Genomic DNA, 14,105 nt, shown 5'->3' on the forward strand with positions numbered 1-14,105 from the left:
GGCATCCGGGCGGAGATCAATAAGTGGGTGTCCTAGTGTTTCCTGGGAAGGGTTGCGGTGGGGGGGGGACGCCAATGGCCAATTGGCAAAAAAAACCCAAGTGCCGGCGTCGGCCTCACCGGGGGGCTGTCCCCGGGATGAGGGGATCCTCCGATGTTGAAAAGAAATCGGTATTATAATCCTCCTGCACCTTCCTGCACCCTCGTGGTATTATAATCATAGATATAATACCGGGGGGTAGGAGGGGGATGGCCCCCTTGGTGGGGGCTGTGTGCGCGGAAACGTGTGTTGTACGGCATTCGGGGTTTCTTTTAGCCATTGAAGGCTGGTTGGTTTCGGAGCGCTGGCCTGTTTTGTTGCTGCGCTGTAGGGAGCTGTAGCCTACTTGTGCGTACTTGGCGGCGGTGTAGGGCTCTAGGAAGGAGGAGGAGGAGGGCCGCCTTGACAAAGCCGGGCTCTATAGCTGTACATCTAATCTTATGGGCCCCCCCCCCGGCTTCTCCTTCCCTTCCGAGAGTTCCCCTGCGGCGGCGGCGGCGGCTGTTGGAACCGCCGCAGCATCCGGGTCCTGTTGTTCCTGAACCCTCCCTCCGCTCCCAGTGTCGCCTCCTCGCACCGTGCGGCGGTCGGGGACTTTCCTTTCCTTCCTGAACACCCCATACCCCTGGTTATTACCTTGGAGCCCCTCTTTCACCTCCTCGCCCCTCCTCTCCCCCCCTCGGTTTGTGTGTATGTATGTGTGTCCTCTCTCTCCGCCACCACCACCCCCAGGCGTGAAGCTGCCGGGCAGATGCACTCGGGCCTGGGTGGGGAGGGAGGTGCCTGGCCGCAGTTCACGGATGCCGACAGAAGAGCCAGGGAGCGGAGGCTGCAGGTACGGGTGCGTGTTGGGGGGGAACCCCGTGCGCCCCTCGGCCTACCCTCCACCCCCACCCCCCACCATCAGAGTATCCGTCTATATCCGGTATCTGCTTCACTCGTCCGTTGTTCGCCTCAGCCCTTTCCCCCCACCAGTCCCCCCCCCACACACCATTTTGCAGTTTTGGACGTCGTGGGGCAGTTACTTGCGGGAACTACCTGCATACCTCCCCCTCTCTTCAACCCTCGGAGAAGGGCTCGGGCAGTCGGTGGTTTGCACGTCGACAACCAATCTATTAATATCCTTGCTGCATACATTTCCCCAACTCCCCAAACTCCCCGAAGAGTGCTTGGAGCTGCTTCCGAAGGGCCTCCGGCACAGCCACCGGCCGGAGTGCTCTGAGGAAAAGGAAAACCGCCGCATTGGATGGCTGCGGGAACGGGAAGGGGATACGACTGCTATATATACTTGACAACAAAGGCCGCGGCTGCTGCTGATGCCGATCTGCCCCTGTTCCCCACATCCAGCCCGCCTGACTGGACTGGCTGTCCGGACCTGATGATCCTCCCCCCCGCGCAGACGAACGCGTTTGACGACGGCAACACTGAGAACTGCGTGCTGTGCGGTGTGGGCGGCAGCCTCATCTGCTGCGACCGCTGCCCCGCGGCCTACCACCTGCGCTGCATCGGCCAGACGGCGCACAGCATACCGGACGGAGATTGGCTGTGCCCCGAGTGCGCAGTCGGCGGAAGGGGTAAGAGCCGGAAAGGGGGAATGCACGCGCGCAGATGTATGTGCGTGTGGGTGTTTGTGCTCTCATTATGTGCGCCCATGTCTCTGTCCGTGTCTGTCTGTCTGTCTGTCTGAGTACAAGCGGCGTGTTGAGGGGCATGGCTGGTGAGCGGCTGGCGATCTCCGCCTGTCTTCCCGCTTCGCTGCTTTCCTTCGCCAGGGTCCGGACCGGGCGCCCCACCTCGCCTCCTTGCATACCCCTCCCACCGGCCTCACTTAGCGACCGCTCATCGACCTCTAATCATCCATCCTCTCCCAGCTCTTTATGTACATGCAATTCGCGTATGTGTATATTTTGCCATAGCTGTTCTTCAAAGCACCGCACACACATATCGTGTACAAATATGCGTTCAAGAGGCGCTCCGCCAGCATGTTGAGAGGCCTTTTCAGCGGGAGGCCAGCTACTACAGTATCGATGTGGTTCATGTGTCCCCCGTCCCGCTCCCCCTCATTGGCAGGGGAGTCAGCCGGGCTGCGTGTGCCCATCACGGGCCTCAGCCTCCTGACGGGCAACCCCACCTGGGTGGCGTACGGGTACGCCTTCCCAGCGCAGTGCCTGCCCGCGCCACGAGGCGGGGGAAGTAGCGGCACCAGCAGCAGCCTCAATCCCTTCGCGGCGCTACTGCCCCCGGATGCGGAGTTCCACGGCTTCCGGTTGCTGGTGGGGGACGAGGCCCAGCGGGACGTGGCGGGGCTCCGCAGGTGGGTGGTGTGTGGTGGCGGGATGTGGTGGCGGTAGGTAGCGATACAGATAGACCTAGGACAGGGTAGGACTGAGTGGAGTGGAGTGGAGCACGGCTAGAAATAGAGGTCACCTTCCGGGTCTGTCTGCTTCGCGCAGTGTCGAGTGTATGATCGTCCCAGGGCCATACCGGCCATACTCGGTAGCATGGGGGAGGGCATGTGGGGGTTTTCTCACCTCGCCGCTACTTCCTAAGGCGCCCTTTTCACTGTCCCCCCACCCCGGCGGAAGGGTCGCGAGTGCGGGAGGGAGGGCCTCGGGACTAGCTAAGCTAGGCTAAGCTGTTCTCTGGTCCTTTCTCCTCCTCCTCCTCCTCCTCATCTCCTCATCAGCTTTCTCCCTCCTAACCCTAGGGCGTCGACTTGCTGCTGCGGAAACAAGTGCTCACTTTTGCATCTCACATAAATGTCCTCTACTTCTCTCTTAACTCCTCCATACACCCCTCCTTGTCCTTGTCCTCGTTCTTTTCCTTCGCAGGCCTCGCCGCTGGCCTGAGGACGTGCCCCACCCCTCCTCCACCGTCGACCTCCTGACCGGGCCGAAGTCGGGGTGCAAGTCCGGACCCGCGGACCCCACTTCCTACGAGAACAGGTGCGTGGTGAGGGGTCTTACCTTATTGAAACACCCTAGGGGGCCGCTCTGTAACTGTCATACTGTATGTTGCTCTGTCCCGAACCCAAGTGGGTTTCCCTCTCAGCTTTTTATAGCGAAAATGATAATGGTGTTGTTGATGATGATGTTGATGATGATGATCCTCCCAAATCCGTAGAAGCCTAGCGGCTCGGCAGTTCGATGTTGGCGCAGAGGGCTGCTGCCGTGAGGCATGTGGCATGTGTCGGCCTGCCTGCCGAAAATAAGATTAGGTGTTTGGGGATGGAGGGTATATTTGTTGCCGTACTGACCAGTACTTTACTTTCCAGTGGTCGTACCGCGGACCTTTGTTATTTTCCAGGGTCCTGTTTCCGATTTGCTTTGTCTGTCTGTCTATCTGTCTGTCTATCTGTCCGCTACTGCATTCCCGGTGATGCAGGTATCGCTCCGCCTGGCAGACGTACGTGCAAGCCATGAAGGTACGTGATAACGGTACGGCTGTACTACGGTAATGGGGTGACTCACCCGCGGTGTGCGTCACCTGTACTGTACCCCCATCTTCTCCTTTCTCCTCCCTCCCTCCTTTCCCGCGCCCTCCTGCACCCACAAAACAATTCGAGTCATCCGCGAGCACCTTGTTCTGGTCGGTCAACGTTAAACAAATTTTGATGTGTAACTGGTTGCTTAGGTTTTTGTTGGTGAATTGTTTCCCTCGCTCTCCACAGCTGCCCTGCCCTGCCCCACCACCTCCTCCCCTCACCCCTTCCCTCCTCCTCCCGCCCTTGCCGTCTCAGGCCGCGCATGAGGTGGAGTACAAGAAGTCCAAGAGGGCGGGCGCCACTCCCGCCTCGGCCCTGGCGGTGCCGCTGCCGCTACCCACATTCTCCTGGCCCACATTTCAGGTGGGGTGTTCAGGGCGGGGGGAAAGCGGGGATTGCTCGAGGACGCGGGAAACCTGCTGTGCGCATCCATCCATCCACCCATCCATCCATCCTTTTATACGTCCATCCACTCCCCGGCTGGTCGTATATCGTGAAAGGAGGTGTGCTCCTTCGGCGACCTGGCGCCGCGTGGCGGTTGCTTCATATGCTCTTGTGATGCTCACAGGCCTTTACGCGGCGACACGTGCTTCACGCCTTAAGAGGCCCGGAGCGGTCCGCTAAGACCGCCTCCACCGCACCGCACCGCCATACGCAGCCTTGCGGTTTTAACCTTTTAATCGTCACTGCCTTTTTGCTTCGGCTCGTTCCTCCTTGTGCAGGGTCGTGGCGTGGTTTCGGTGCCGTGTGGTTTGTGCCGCAGCTGCACCACCTCCCTCAAGCCCGGTCGGCCGTGTCTCAAGCCGCTGCTGGTGGACGAGGGCGCCAGTACGGCGGCGGAGCTGCCGCAGACAGGTCGATTGGCGGTGCTGCAGGTGGGTGAGGGGGTGTGCGGAGCGCGTCAGTGCCCCCCTGTGCGGCCGGAAGCAGGGGAGGTGGAGCCGAGAGGCAGGGCAGCTGCCCGACAGGAGAGAGCGTAGCGGAGATGCGCTGGGGTTGGAACGGCGGGGGGGGGGAGAAGAAGAGAGACCTGGGGGCGGGGCCCTTGGCGTTCATGTTTGTCTGGGTTCCATTTCGTAACCTGTAAACCTAGGGGGCCCTACGAACCCGCTCACCCCTCCACACACACACACACACACACACACACAGGAGCTACCCACCTCAAGGTAATTGTTTCCATCTAAAGGTTGTTTATATTCTAATCTGAACCTCTCAGCAAAGTGTGCTTTGGGGGGTCGGTCGGCATTTGTTTCCTTGACTTTTGCTGGTACTACCACTCACACGGTTATTCTCCATCCAACGTCGAGTCCGACCCCGACCACCTGCCCTGCTGCTGCAGCACTACTTGCTTCGCACGGAGCAGGAGCTGTGGGGGTTGCTTGACGGCGGTTGGGCGGGAGGCGGCGGTCGGGGGCTGGAGTACCGGCGGCAGTGGATGCGGGCCGTCTCTTCGGCGGGGACACCCGAGCAGCTGGCGCCGAGGTTCTTGGAGCTGGAGGCGGCCCTGAGGAGGTGATGCGGCCGGGCGGGCGGATTTAGGGGCTTGGAGACTGAGGGAAGTAGGGACGTAGAGGCTTAGAGACTGAGGGAAGTAGGGGCGTAGAGGCTTAGAGACTGAGGGAAGTAGGGGCGTAGAGGCTTAGAGACTGAGGGAAGTAGGGACGTAGAGGCTTAGAGACTGAGGGGTTTAGAGACTGAGGGGTTTAGAGACTGAGGGGGAAATTGCCTTTGACCAGCCAGCTGTGGATGTGGGTGTTTGGTCGCAGGAGTACTGTCGCGCGTTCGTTAGGTACAGCGGGGAGTCAGCTCTCCCCCCGTCTTGGCCGACGTCCCACGGGCTTTTCGCTTTCAGTACCTTGAGTACTTTCCTTTCCCGCACGTCCCTCTCTTCCCCCCTCCTGTCATGGCGGCCGCCCATGTGCTGTCTGTCTGTCTGTCTGTAACATGCGAAAGCGTTATATGCGGCGGGGATGCAATTCCTGCCACGAGGGGAGGGGGCCCTCCGTTGGCATTTGGGGAAATTTTTACCTCGCGATCGTAACGCCGGTTGCGCTGGCGGTTGGCGGTTGGCGGCTGTCCTGCAGGTCGCTTCCCATCTTCACGTTGCAGTGGGACCCGTACCGTCGGGACCCGGCAGAGCTGGCGGTGCTGGAGAACATGGCGGCGGACCGGCGGCGTGACGCCGACTCGTACCGCCGCCGCCGCATCACCAGCATGCTGCCGCCGCCCAAGAAGGGCCCCGGTAGGCCGCCGCGGAAGAAGATCTCCCCGCACCTGCAAGCGTGGAATGAGCTGCGGTCGGCGCAGGCGGCGGCGGCCCGCGCCTCCGCTGCCTCGGCTGCCGCCACCGCGATGCCGGACGACGGCGGCACTGAGGGCGGCAACAGCGAGATGATGGGGGATGAGGGCGGCGAGTCGGAGGCGGTCGGCCGGCAGCGCGATGGCGACGGCGCGGAAGGTACGAACACGACCTGACCGAACACGACGTTCTTTTTCCCTGGATTTCATTTTCGGGGTTAAATACCCCGGTCTGAACGGTTAGAGGGATTGTTGCCGTTGCGGACCCCCCTTTGAGGGGTTGCGGCTGTATCCTCAGGGTCCTGATCCATCAAAAGTGGAGGGGAGGGGACCGGAACGTCAAGTAAAGAACAACACCAAGGGCTGGGACACCTTTCTTTTCTATTATTGTTGTTGTTATTATTATTAAATTAAATTATTATTATTATTATTTAAAGTATTGCTTCGGTATTCTTAAGCTACTTTTTCCGTTTTGATCGTGCTGGGTTTTCCGGGCCCTGCCTTCACTCCTAGGACTTCCTAACCTTCCTCCCTCCACCTCTCCTCAGGCGGAGATGACGACGGGCTGACGGAGGCGGGCGACCTCCCCAGCCAATCGGGACAGAGGGGGGGCACCCCCCTGGATGACTCCCAACAACAACAACAACAACCTCAGATGCAGACTCAGCAGCGGAGGCCGCCGCGGCGCTCCGGAACCGCCTCCGAGCAGCAAACACCCCAGCAGCACCTGCAGCAGCAGCAGCAGTTCGGGGGCCAGGACAGCGACAACGAGGGAATGGAGGGCGGGGAGGGCTCGGTCATGGTGGGAGGTAGTGGGGGAGGAGGAGGAAGAAGAGGGGGAGATGCGGGTTCAGTGCAGCGGTTGTCGCGGCGGCGGCAGCGTGGCGGGTCGGGGGAGGGTGCTGGCGGAGGCGGTGGCGGCGGGGCAGGACCGTCAGCAGGCAGCCGTGGCGGTGAGTTAACAGGTACCGGGCCACCCAGTGGCGCTCTTCCTGGTGCGGTCCTTACCCTTCCTGCGGTCCTATCACGGAAGTTTCTTTTTCCCGCCTTCCTTCCCTCCGTTCCTGGCAGCAGCTTCACTCGTTCGTGGTTCGTCTTTCCCTCCCTTCCTGCTAGGACTTAGGACGCCTTCCGGCAGTTCATTTCTGGTTTCCTTGCTGCATATGATTTCCCCTCTATTGCCTCCTGCCGCCCGCCGGCGGTACCCGTTCTCGCGTTGTGGTTAGACATCGCCAGTGCAAAACCACATGCCCGGTCTCCGCCGTACCTCCTCAGCTGTACCTCTTCCTCACGTCTTTCACGAAGCTGCAGTCTACTTCCGTTGACTGGACGTGAATTGTGTGTGTTGTATGTGTATGTGTATGTGTGTCTCGCCCTCCGTCGCTCTCCCCTTCTTCCTTCGCCATCACTATCAGCATCATTATCACCACGATCATCGTCGTGACCATCATGACCATCATTATCATCCTGCATCTCGCGAGCTATTCTTCTCCCCATCGTGCTGTTTCCCTCCGTCTCACACACCCAACCCATATGTGTGTATGTGCCGCAGCCGCAGCCCCGGGCAGCCAGCCCGACCCCGACATGCCTCGTCCGCCCGGGCTGGAGGGCGAGCTGGTGCTGGATAAATGGTAGGAGGATTCCGGTTGGGTGGTTGCGCCCGTCCTTCCCCCCTCCCCCCCCACACACATGCCGTTCCCCTCGCCGTTGCTACTCATACATCCGCTTATCGATAGCATCTTCTTAAATCGTCAGTGGCTCGTCTTACCCCTATCACCATCCGCCCCTACAACCGTGCGGTCCCCAGGTGGCGCGAGCTGTTGGCCTCCTACGGCGAGGTGGACGCAGTGGACCTGCTGGGGGCCGCGGCTGCCATGGGACTGGGGAGTGACATCCTAGGGCCCCCGGACAGGCGGCTGGCGCTGCGTAAGGCCCGCACCGGCTGGTCCTGGTGGCGCCCCGTGACGCTTCGGGCGGAGGGCTACTTGGTGCTGCCCAGGGCTATGGCGAGGTCGCTAGCACGCAAAGGCGGCACCACACCGCTGAACCAGGTAGTTTCGGAGGGGGGAAAGGAGAGAAGGGGGAAAAGGCGGGGTACGGGTGTGGGGTGTATGATGGCTGGTGCTATGACTTTGCAGTTGCTTTTTAGGCCCTTTGGCTCTCACGAGAAGTGCAGCTGTCCTTGTCGAGCCCTCCGGCCCCGTGTCCTTTTGTTTTTTTGGCTTTCTCGCTTAAGTACTCCTCGTATTCCTTCTCCCCGCCCCCGTGTCGTATACAAGATCCCCCTCACCCGTTCGCTCCTCCCACCGGCAAACACACGCACGCACACGCACAGGGCGTCATCTACCACACCAACCTGCGTCACAACATGTCGCAGCGTCTCAGCTGGATATCGGTGACGGAGAACGCCTCGTCCATAGCGCAACTGGCGGTGCAGGTGCGACAGCTGCTAAAGGGCATGGGCCTGGGGGTTGGCGGGTTGTGGGGGGTGGGACGGGGGCCATTGTGCAGGGGGCTAGGGGGGGACCGCGCACGAGTTAGCGATGTCCCCCCGTCTTAAAAAGAGGCCCTGGACGGCAAAGCCACGGCCCACGGAAATACACGTGCAGGAGAGAGGATGTGGGGTCCTCTCTCCCCTCTCCAGCCGGGGGCTGCGGCAGTCGACCGTGACGGGTCGCCAGTCGGGGGAGGAAGTAGCACCGCCTGATGGCAGCAACACCCAACAAGAAAAAATCACTCAGGCCCCCAGCAACTTCGTGTCCGTGTCCCTCATTTCACATGCCTCCCCCGGACCGTGAGAGATTTCTCCGTTGTGAAACCCTTTTCATGACCTGGCATCATGACTTGCTTTTGTTGTATGCATGTAGTGTTGCTTCCGCCGTGTACTGTTCCTCTTTGTCCTGATTACGATGCCTGCACAACTAGGATTTTTATCATTTTTTATACGGCGTGTTGCTTCCGCCATGTACTGTCCTCATTGTCCTCACCCAACAACCCGCTCTAAAAAAACGTACTCCTAAAAAGGCCGCTCCTTGACGCTTCGCATTTTCCATAAGGCCCGCGTGCTGGAGGACGCCATCCAGTGGGACCGCATCCGGCGACCCCCCTCAGCGGCGGCGGCGGCGGACGACCCCTCCGCCGCAGCGGCCGCCTCCATGATTCCCCCCGAGTACGGCCCCTTCGTCAACTGCATCGTACTGGCCAAGCGCCTAGTGGATCTAGGGCGCCGGTGAGGGCGGGCGAGGCGGGAGGTGGGAGAGACCTATCAGCCTGCAAAGGGGGGGGGCCCGCTCAGCCACCTCCGCCCTAGTTCCAAAAAGGGTACCATAGAGCTACAGCTCATACATATCATGGATTTGGAGTCAGGCAGTGTCCGGCAGGTTCTCCCGGCGGGCTGCATCCGCACGTGTGTGCACAACGGGCACCCTCATTCCCTGAACCCCGACCCCCCACACCCCCTTTCCCCACCCTTTCCCCACCCTTTCCCCACCCCACCCCACCCTTTCCCCACCCCACCCCACCCTTTCCCCACCCCACCCCACCCCACCCCACCCACCCCCACCCCACCCCACCCCACCCTACCCCGGGCCCCAGGGTGGAGTACCTGCTGGCGCCCGAGGGCGGTGCGGAGGCGGCCCTGCTGGGTCAGGCCACCCACCCACCCGGCTGGCAGCAGAAGCAGCTGGGAGGATTCAAAATACTCACACCGGCGGCAGGTGGGTGGCTGACTGGCTGGCTGACTGGTCATTACAGCTGGGTTGGGGAGTGGCCAGCAGCAGCACATACACATGCACGTACACAGTTAGACCCCCGCGAATCGCTCTGCTCAGGGCGAACAAGAGCGCCGCTCCACGGCGTTGAGACTGAGGGCGCAAGGAGGGGGCTGCTCTCCGTTGGCAGAACGTTGGCAGTCCCTTAGTAACGATAGCAGCAGCAGCAACACCAGCTGCAGGTACACGGCAGCACATCCCACTGACATCCCGTTTTCTAACGGCCGCTCCTACACCGACCCCCCGACCATCTCCCGCGTTCTCAAGCACCGAAGTTCCCAACCCCCGGTAAAACGTCGTAGGTCTATCTCGCTGGGTGGAGGAGAGCTCCGTGCCTCTGTGGCTGCTGAGGGCCTTCGAGGAGCGCCTGCGTAACGCCGCGTACCGGCAGTGCATCAACGGCGGACCGGCAGGACCCGCACCGCCGTTGGAAGGTGTCGCTCGCGTTCTGATTGGGGACGGGGGAAGCAGAATTTGATTGACTTAGACACCACCACTAGGTCGCCGCGGCCCCGCACCAGGTCTCCCACCAACCCCATTCAAACACGGGAGGAAAGCAACATAATACAGACGAACATACAGGCAACAAGGACAGTCCCTCCTTCCCGTCGCTTTTCTCAGGTCCTCCCTGCAAATGGCGACGTCTGAAGCACGCACACCCACACTGGGAAGGGAGAACCCTAGGGGGAGAGGCGGAATTCCCTACGGACGGCCTGCTTTATGCTTTCGTTCGTATCACCACCCGCACCTGATCATTTGTGTTTCCGTGCTGCTGCTTATTCACCTGTTTCCTAAAGCTTACTTTGTTTGTTTTCGTGTTACAGCCGTATGACCTTATCGACCCTGCGGAATGGTGGTTGTTGTGCCTGGGGGCTGGTCGCAGGTGACGCAGGGGGGGATGCCGCGGAGGCGGCCAACCGGGGGGCCGGCGGCGGCGGCGGCGGCGGCGGCAGTAGCTGTCGCAGTAGCAGCACCTGCCTGGTGTGTGGTCTGTCGCGCTCCGACACCGCCTTCGCGGCCCTGACGGCCGGCGGCGGCTGGGTGTCTTGCGCGGGTGCATTCGGCTCCTGCTCCACGGGGTGCCACGCGGCTTGTCTGGGCGCGACTGATCCCGGCAACCGATCCAAGTGGATGTGCCAGTGAGTTCAGTGGAGTGTGTAGGTCGTATGGGGGGGGAGAGGAGGTGGGGCCTGGAGGGATGTGGTGGGTACGTGGGGGAGCTCCTGGGTTGGGGGGATCTTGCCCTTAGCCAGCTTTTACAGAATTTCCGGATTGAAATTTGTGAATGTGTGAAGTGGACTCGTTTGATGTTGGAGCATTTTCCCGAATCAAAATGCCATTCTGTTAGGTGAATTTGGCACCTTCGGTCGTTACTGCTGTTGCCGCTGCTTACCCGGCAGCTGCTGCGGCAGGTACTGCGACTGCGACTGCGACTGCGACTGATTGTTATTCCGTAAACTGTTGCCGCCGCTGTGGCTGCCGAACCACATGCGATAGCACCATGTTTTAAATGTTGTTGGGCGAACAGTTTCGTTGCTGTTGTTAATTAGCTGCGGGGCTGCGGTTGCTGCTACTGCTACTGCTGTTGCTGCTGCTACTGCTGCTGCTGTGGCTGTTTCCTCACCACCACTTCTGCTGCTGCGGCTGCTGCTGCTATCGCTGCTCTCTGGCGCGGTGGCCAGGCGTTGCGCCAATGAGATGCTCACCCAGCGGCAGGCGGCGGTGGACAAGTACGTGGCGAGGCGTACGGCACGTGGCGCCATGGCGGTGTCACTGACGCCACGTCAGCTCCTGGAGCAGGCTCTGGCGGATGCGGCGGCGGTGGCGGCGGGCCTCAACCCGGATGGCGGCGAGTTCCCGGCGCTTGGCGGCGCTGGCAGAGCGGGGTCCGAGGAGGGTGAGGGCGATGGGGAGATGGGGGAGTTGGGCGGCGGCAGGACGGGGCGGGGCCGTGGTCGCGGTCGTGGCCGGGGCCGCTGGGGGCGCGGCCGGGGACGCAGCGCCGCGGCGGCGGCGGGCGACGGCGCGGACGGCAGTGGCAATGCCGACTTGCGGCGCGCTGAGGAGGTGACGGAGGCGGAGCAGCGGCGGGGTCCCGCGGAGGGCGGCGGTGACGGCAGCGAGCTGTACTGCATCTGCCGGAGCCCCTGGGAGCCAGGCACGGTAGGTGGTGTGTTCGCCGCGCACATTCTATACCGTGTTCCGTATCGGCTTCACCTACAGCCCCTTGCCTGCCCGCCTCCATCCGCCATCTCCTCCCTTCTCCATTTCCCCGTCCTTTCCATGTCCTCCGTTTCCCTGCCTCTCCGCACCCAACCGCGCTGTGCGAGCACCTGGTCCTCCTCGGGTTCCGCGTCGGGCTCACCTGGTTCGTTTCTTGCAGGTTGTGACGAAGGATGCTGTCCGTTTGCGTTTGCAATAGTGCGTGCGTGCGTGCCGGGCGCAAACCCCTCTGCCTTCCCCGCCCCGCCCCAACAACTCACGCAGTGGCTTCTTGCTTTCCTTGCACGTTGTTTCCCCTCTCCCACCACACCCTCATCACACACACACATACACCCGCAGGATGTCTTGTGCTGCGACACGTGCGAGGGCTGGTTCCACCCCTCTTGTTGCGGCATCAGTGCAGAGGCGGTGACCACTGCGGTGGGTGCCTCCCTGGGCAGGGGGGGCCTGGGCAGGAGGGGCCTGGGCAGGAGGGGCCTGGGCAGGAGGGGTCTGGGCAGGAGGGGTCTGGGCAGGAGGGGTCTGGGCAGGAGGGGCCTGGGCAGGAGGGGCCTGGGCAGGAGGGGCCTGGGCAGGAGGGGCCTGGGCAGGAGGGGCCTGGGCAGGAGGGGCCTGGGCAGGGGGGGCCTGGGCAGGAGGGGTCTGGGCAGGAGGGGCCTGGGCAGGAGGGGTCTGGGCAGGAGGGGCCTGGGCAGGAGGGGTCTGGGCAGGGCAAGAGCGACTGCGAGTGGGTGGTGCTGTCTTTGGCCCCCTGGAGGGACCTCCCGCTGTCCAACCATATTGTGATATAGAGGTATGGGTGGGGGTGTATGTGTGAGAGAGAACGAGAGAGAGGAGTCCGCCCGCTCCCACCCATCTTACTGCCCAACCCGCCGTAAACTCTGCCCCTCCTCCTCCTCCTCCTGTTGGCGGTATCCCCAGGCTGCGGAGGGCTGGTCGTGCCCGCTGTGCGAGGCAGCCGCCTCGGGGACCCCCCTCCGGCCCCTCCCCGCCACCGGCTACCCCCCGCAGCAGGCCTTACCCCAGCAGCCCCAACTCCAGCTCCAGACTCAGGCCCAGTCGCAGTTCATGTCGCAAGGGTACCAGCAGCAGCTGTCTCCGGAAAGTGCGAAGAGGCGGCGACTGGAAGGTGACGTAGCGGGGCCGGGGCTGGGGGATGGCTTCCCAGACGATGTCGGAGCGGACCGCAGCACTAGGGGAATGCCCGGCAGCGACGCGGCTGGCAAGCCGCCTGCTGGGGCAGCGGCGTGTCGCTTCGCGGCCGTCGTGTTGTCACGTACGCGCCAAGGGCTGACGGACGTGGGTGGCGTGGAGCGAGTATGGCGTGGCGGCGGCGGCTGGCGTGGCGGCGGCAGGGGTGGCCGCGGCCGCGGCGGCCGCGGCACGATGGGCCCTGGCAGCGGCGGCAAGTCCCGCAGCGGCCGGCGGGCGACGTACGACTCGGAGGAGGGCGAGGACTCGGACGGCGGCGGCGATTCGAGCGGTGAGTGCTGGAGGGCGGGATGACGGAGGGCTTTGGAAGAAGGCCGGCGTTCGGGGTGGGAGGTAGGGTAGGAGGTAGGGTGGGAGGTAGGGTAGGAGGTAGGTGGAGGGCTTCCCTTTCGTCTCCTCTGAAGAGTCCAGGGCGCTGCTTCTGTGGCTTCTGCCACGCGACTGTCGAACAGCGTTAAGGGATGGGTGTGGTGTTGCATGCAGGGTAGGTGTTGTAGGTTTGCTTGGGGGGCAGAGATGTAGAATCACGACCGGAAATGAACTCCCTGTCCCTCATGTCCATTCGTTTTTTTATACAGACCCATCCGTTGCTTTGGAAGCTGAAACGTATCATGTAAAGTACGACATTTAGTGGGGAAAGGGAGGTCACCAGTTTAGATTTCTTCCAACTTCTCAGCGATTAAAAAAACCTTGCCTGCCATTCTGTGTCCTCATCATTAGGAACATATCTTTCATAATGTCATAAATGCGACCTTTTGCGATAGGTCAACAGGTCAAGAGATTGGTACGCGTCGCGCGTTGCGGTGTGGCTATGGCGCAGCTGCATAGCTCCCCCGTCCTCGTGCCTCGGGATTACACTGTCGATTCACCCCCACCTGCCTCTTGCTCCTCCTCTGCCTCCTATCCTTGAGCCGTATCCGGGCCCAGTTTCCCCCTCCTCCTAGTGGTACTTGTACTCGACGAGATTTCCGTTTCCATTTCCCCGTTGTTACTGTTTGTTGCTACTCATGGCCACTATGATGCACGCCGCAGCGGACGCAACAGACGCCATGGAGCAATCCGAACCGCAGCACCAGCAG

The 14,105-nt window shown here is 61.9% G+C and overlaps 1 protein-coding gene across 1 annotated transcript; it reads left to right on the top strand.

Moving 5' to 3' along the window:
• Positions 1-1,417: 1,417 nt before the first annotated feature.
• Positions 1,418-1,726, top strand: VOLCADRAFT_67978 (uncharacterized protein; the record flags this gene model as incomplete). The annotated part of the gene is made up of 1 exon (XM_002957166.1): positions 1,418-1,726. One exon carries the CDS (start codon positions 1,418-1,420, stop codon positions 1,724-1,726), a length of 309 nt encoding a protein of 102 aa, XP_002957212.1.
• Positions 1,727-14,105: the final 12,379 nt, after the last annotated feature.

Source organism: Volvox carteri (genome assembly GCF_000143455.1).
Source record: "Volvox carteri f. nagariensis unplaced genomic scaffold VOLCAscaffold_70, whole genome shotgun sequence".
NCBI lineage: Eukaryota > Viridiplantae > Chlorophyta > Chlorophyceae > Chlamydomonadales > Volvocaceae > Volvox > Volvox carteri.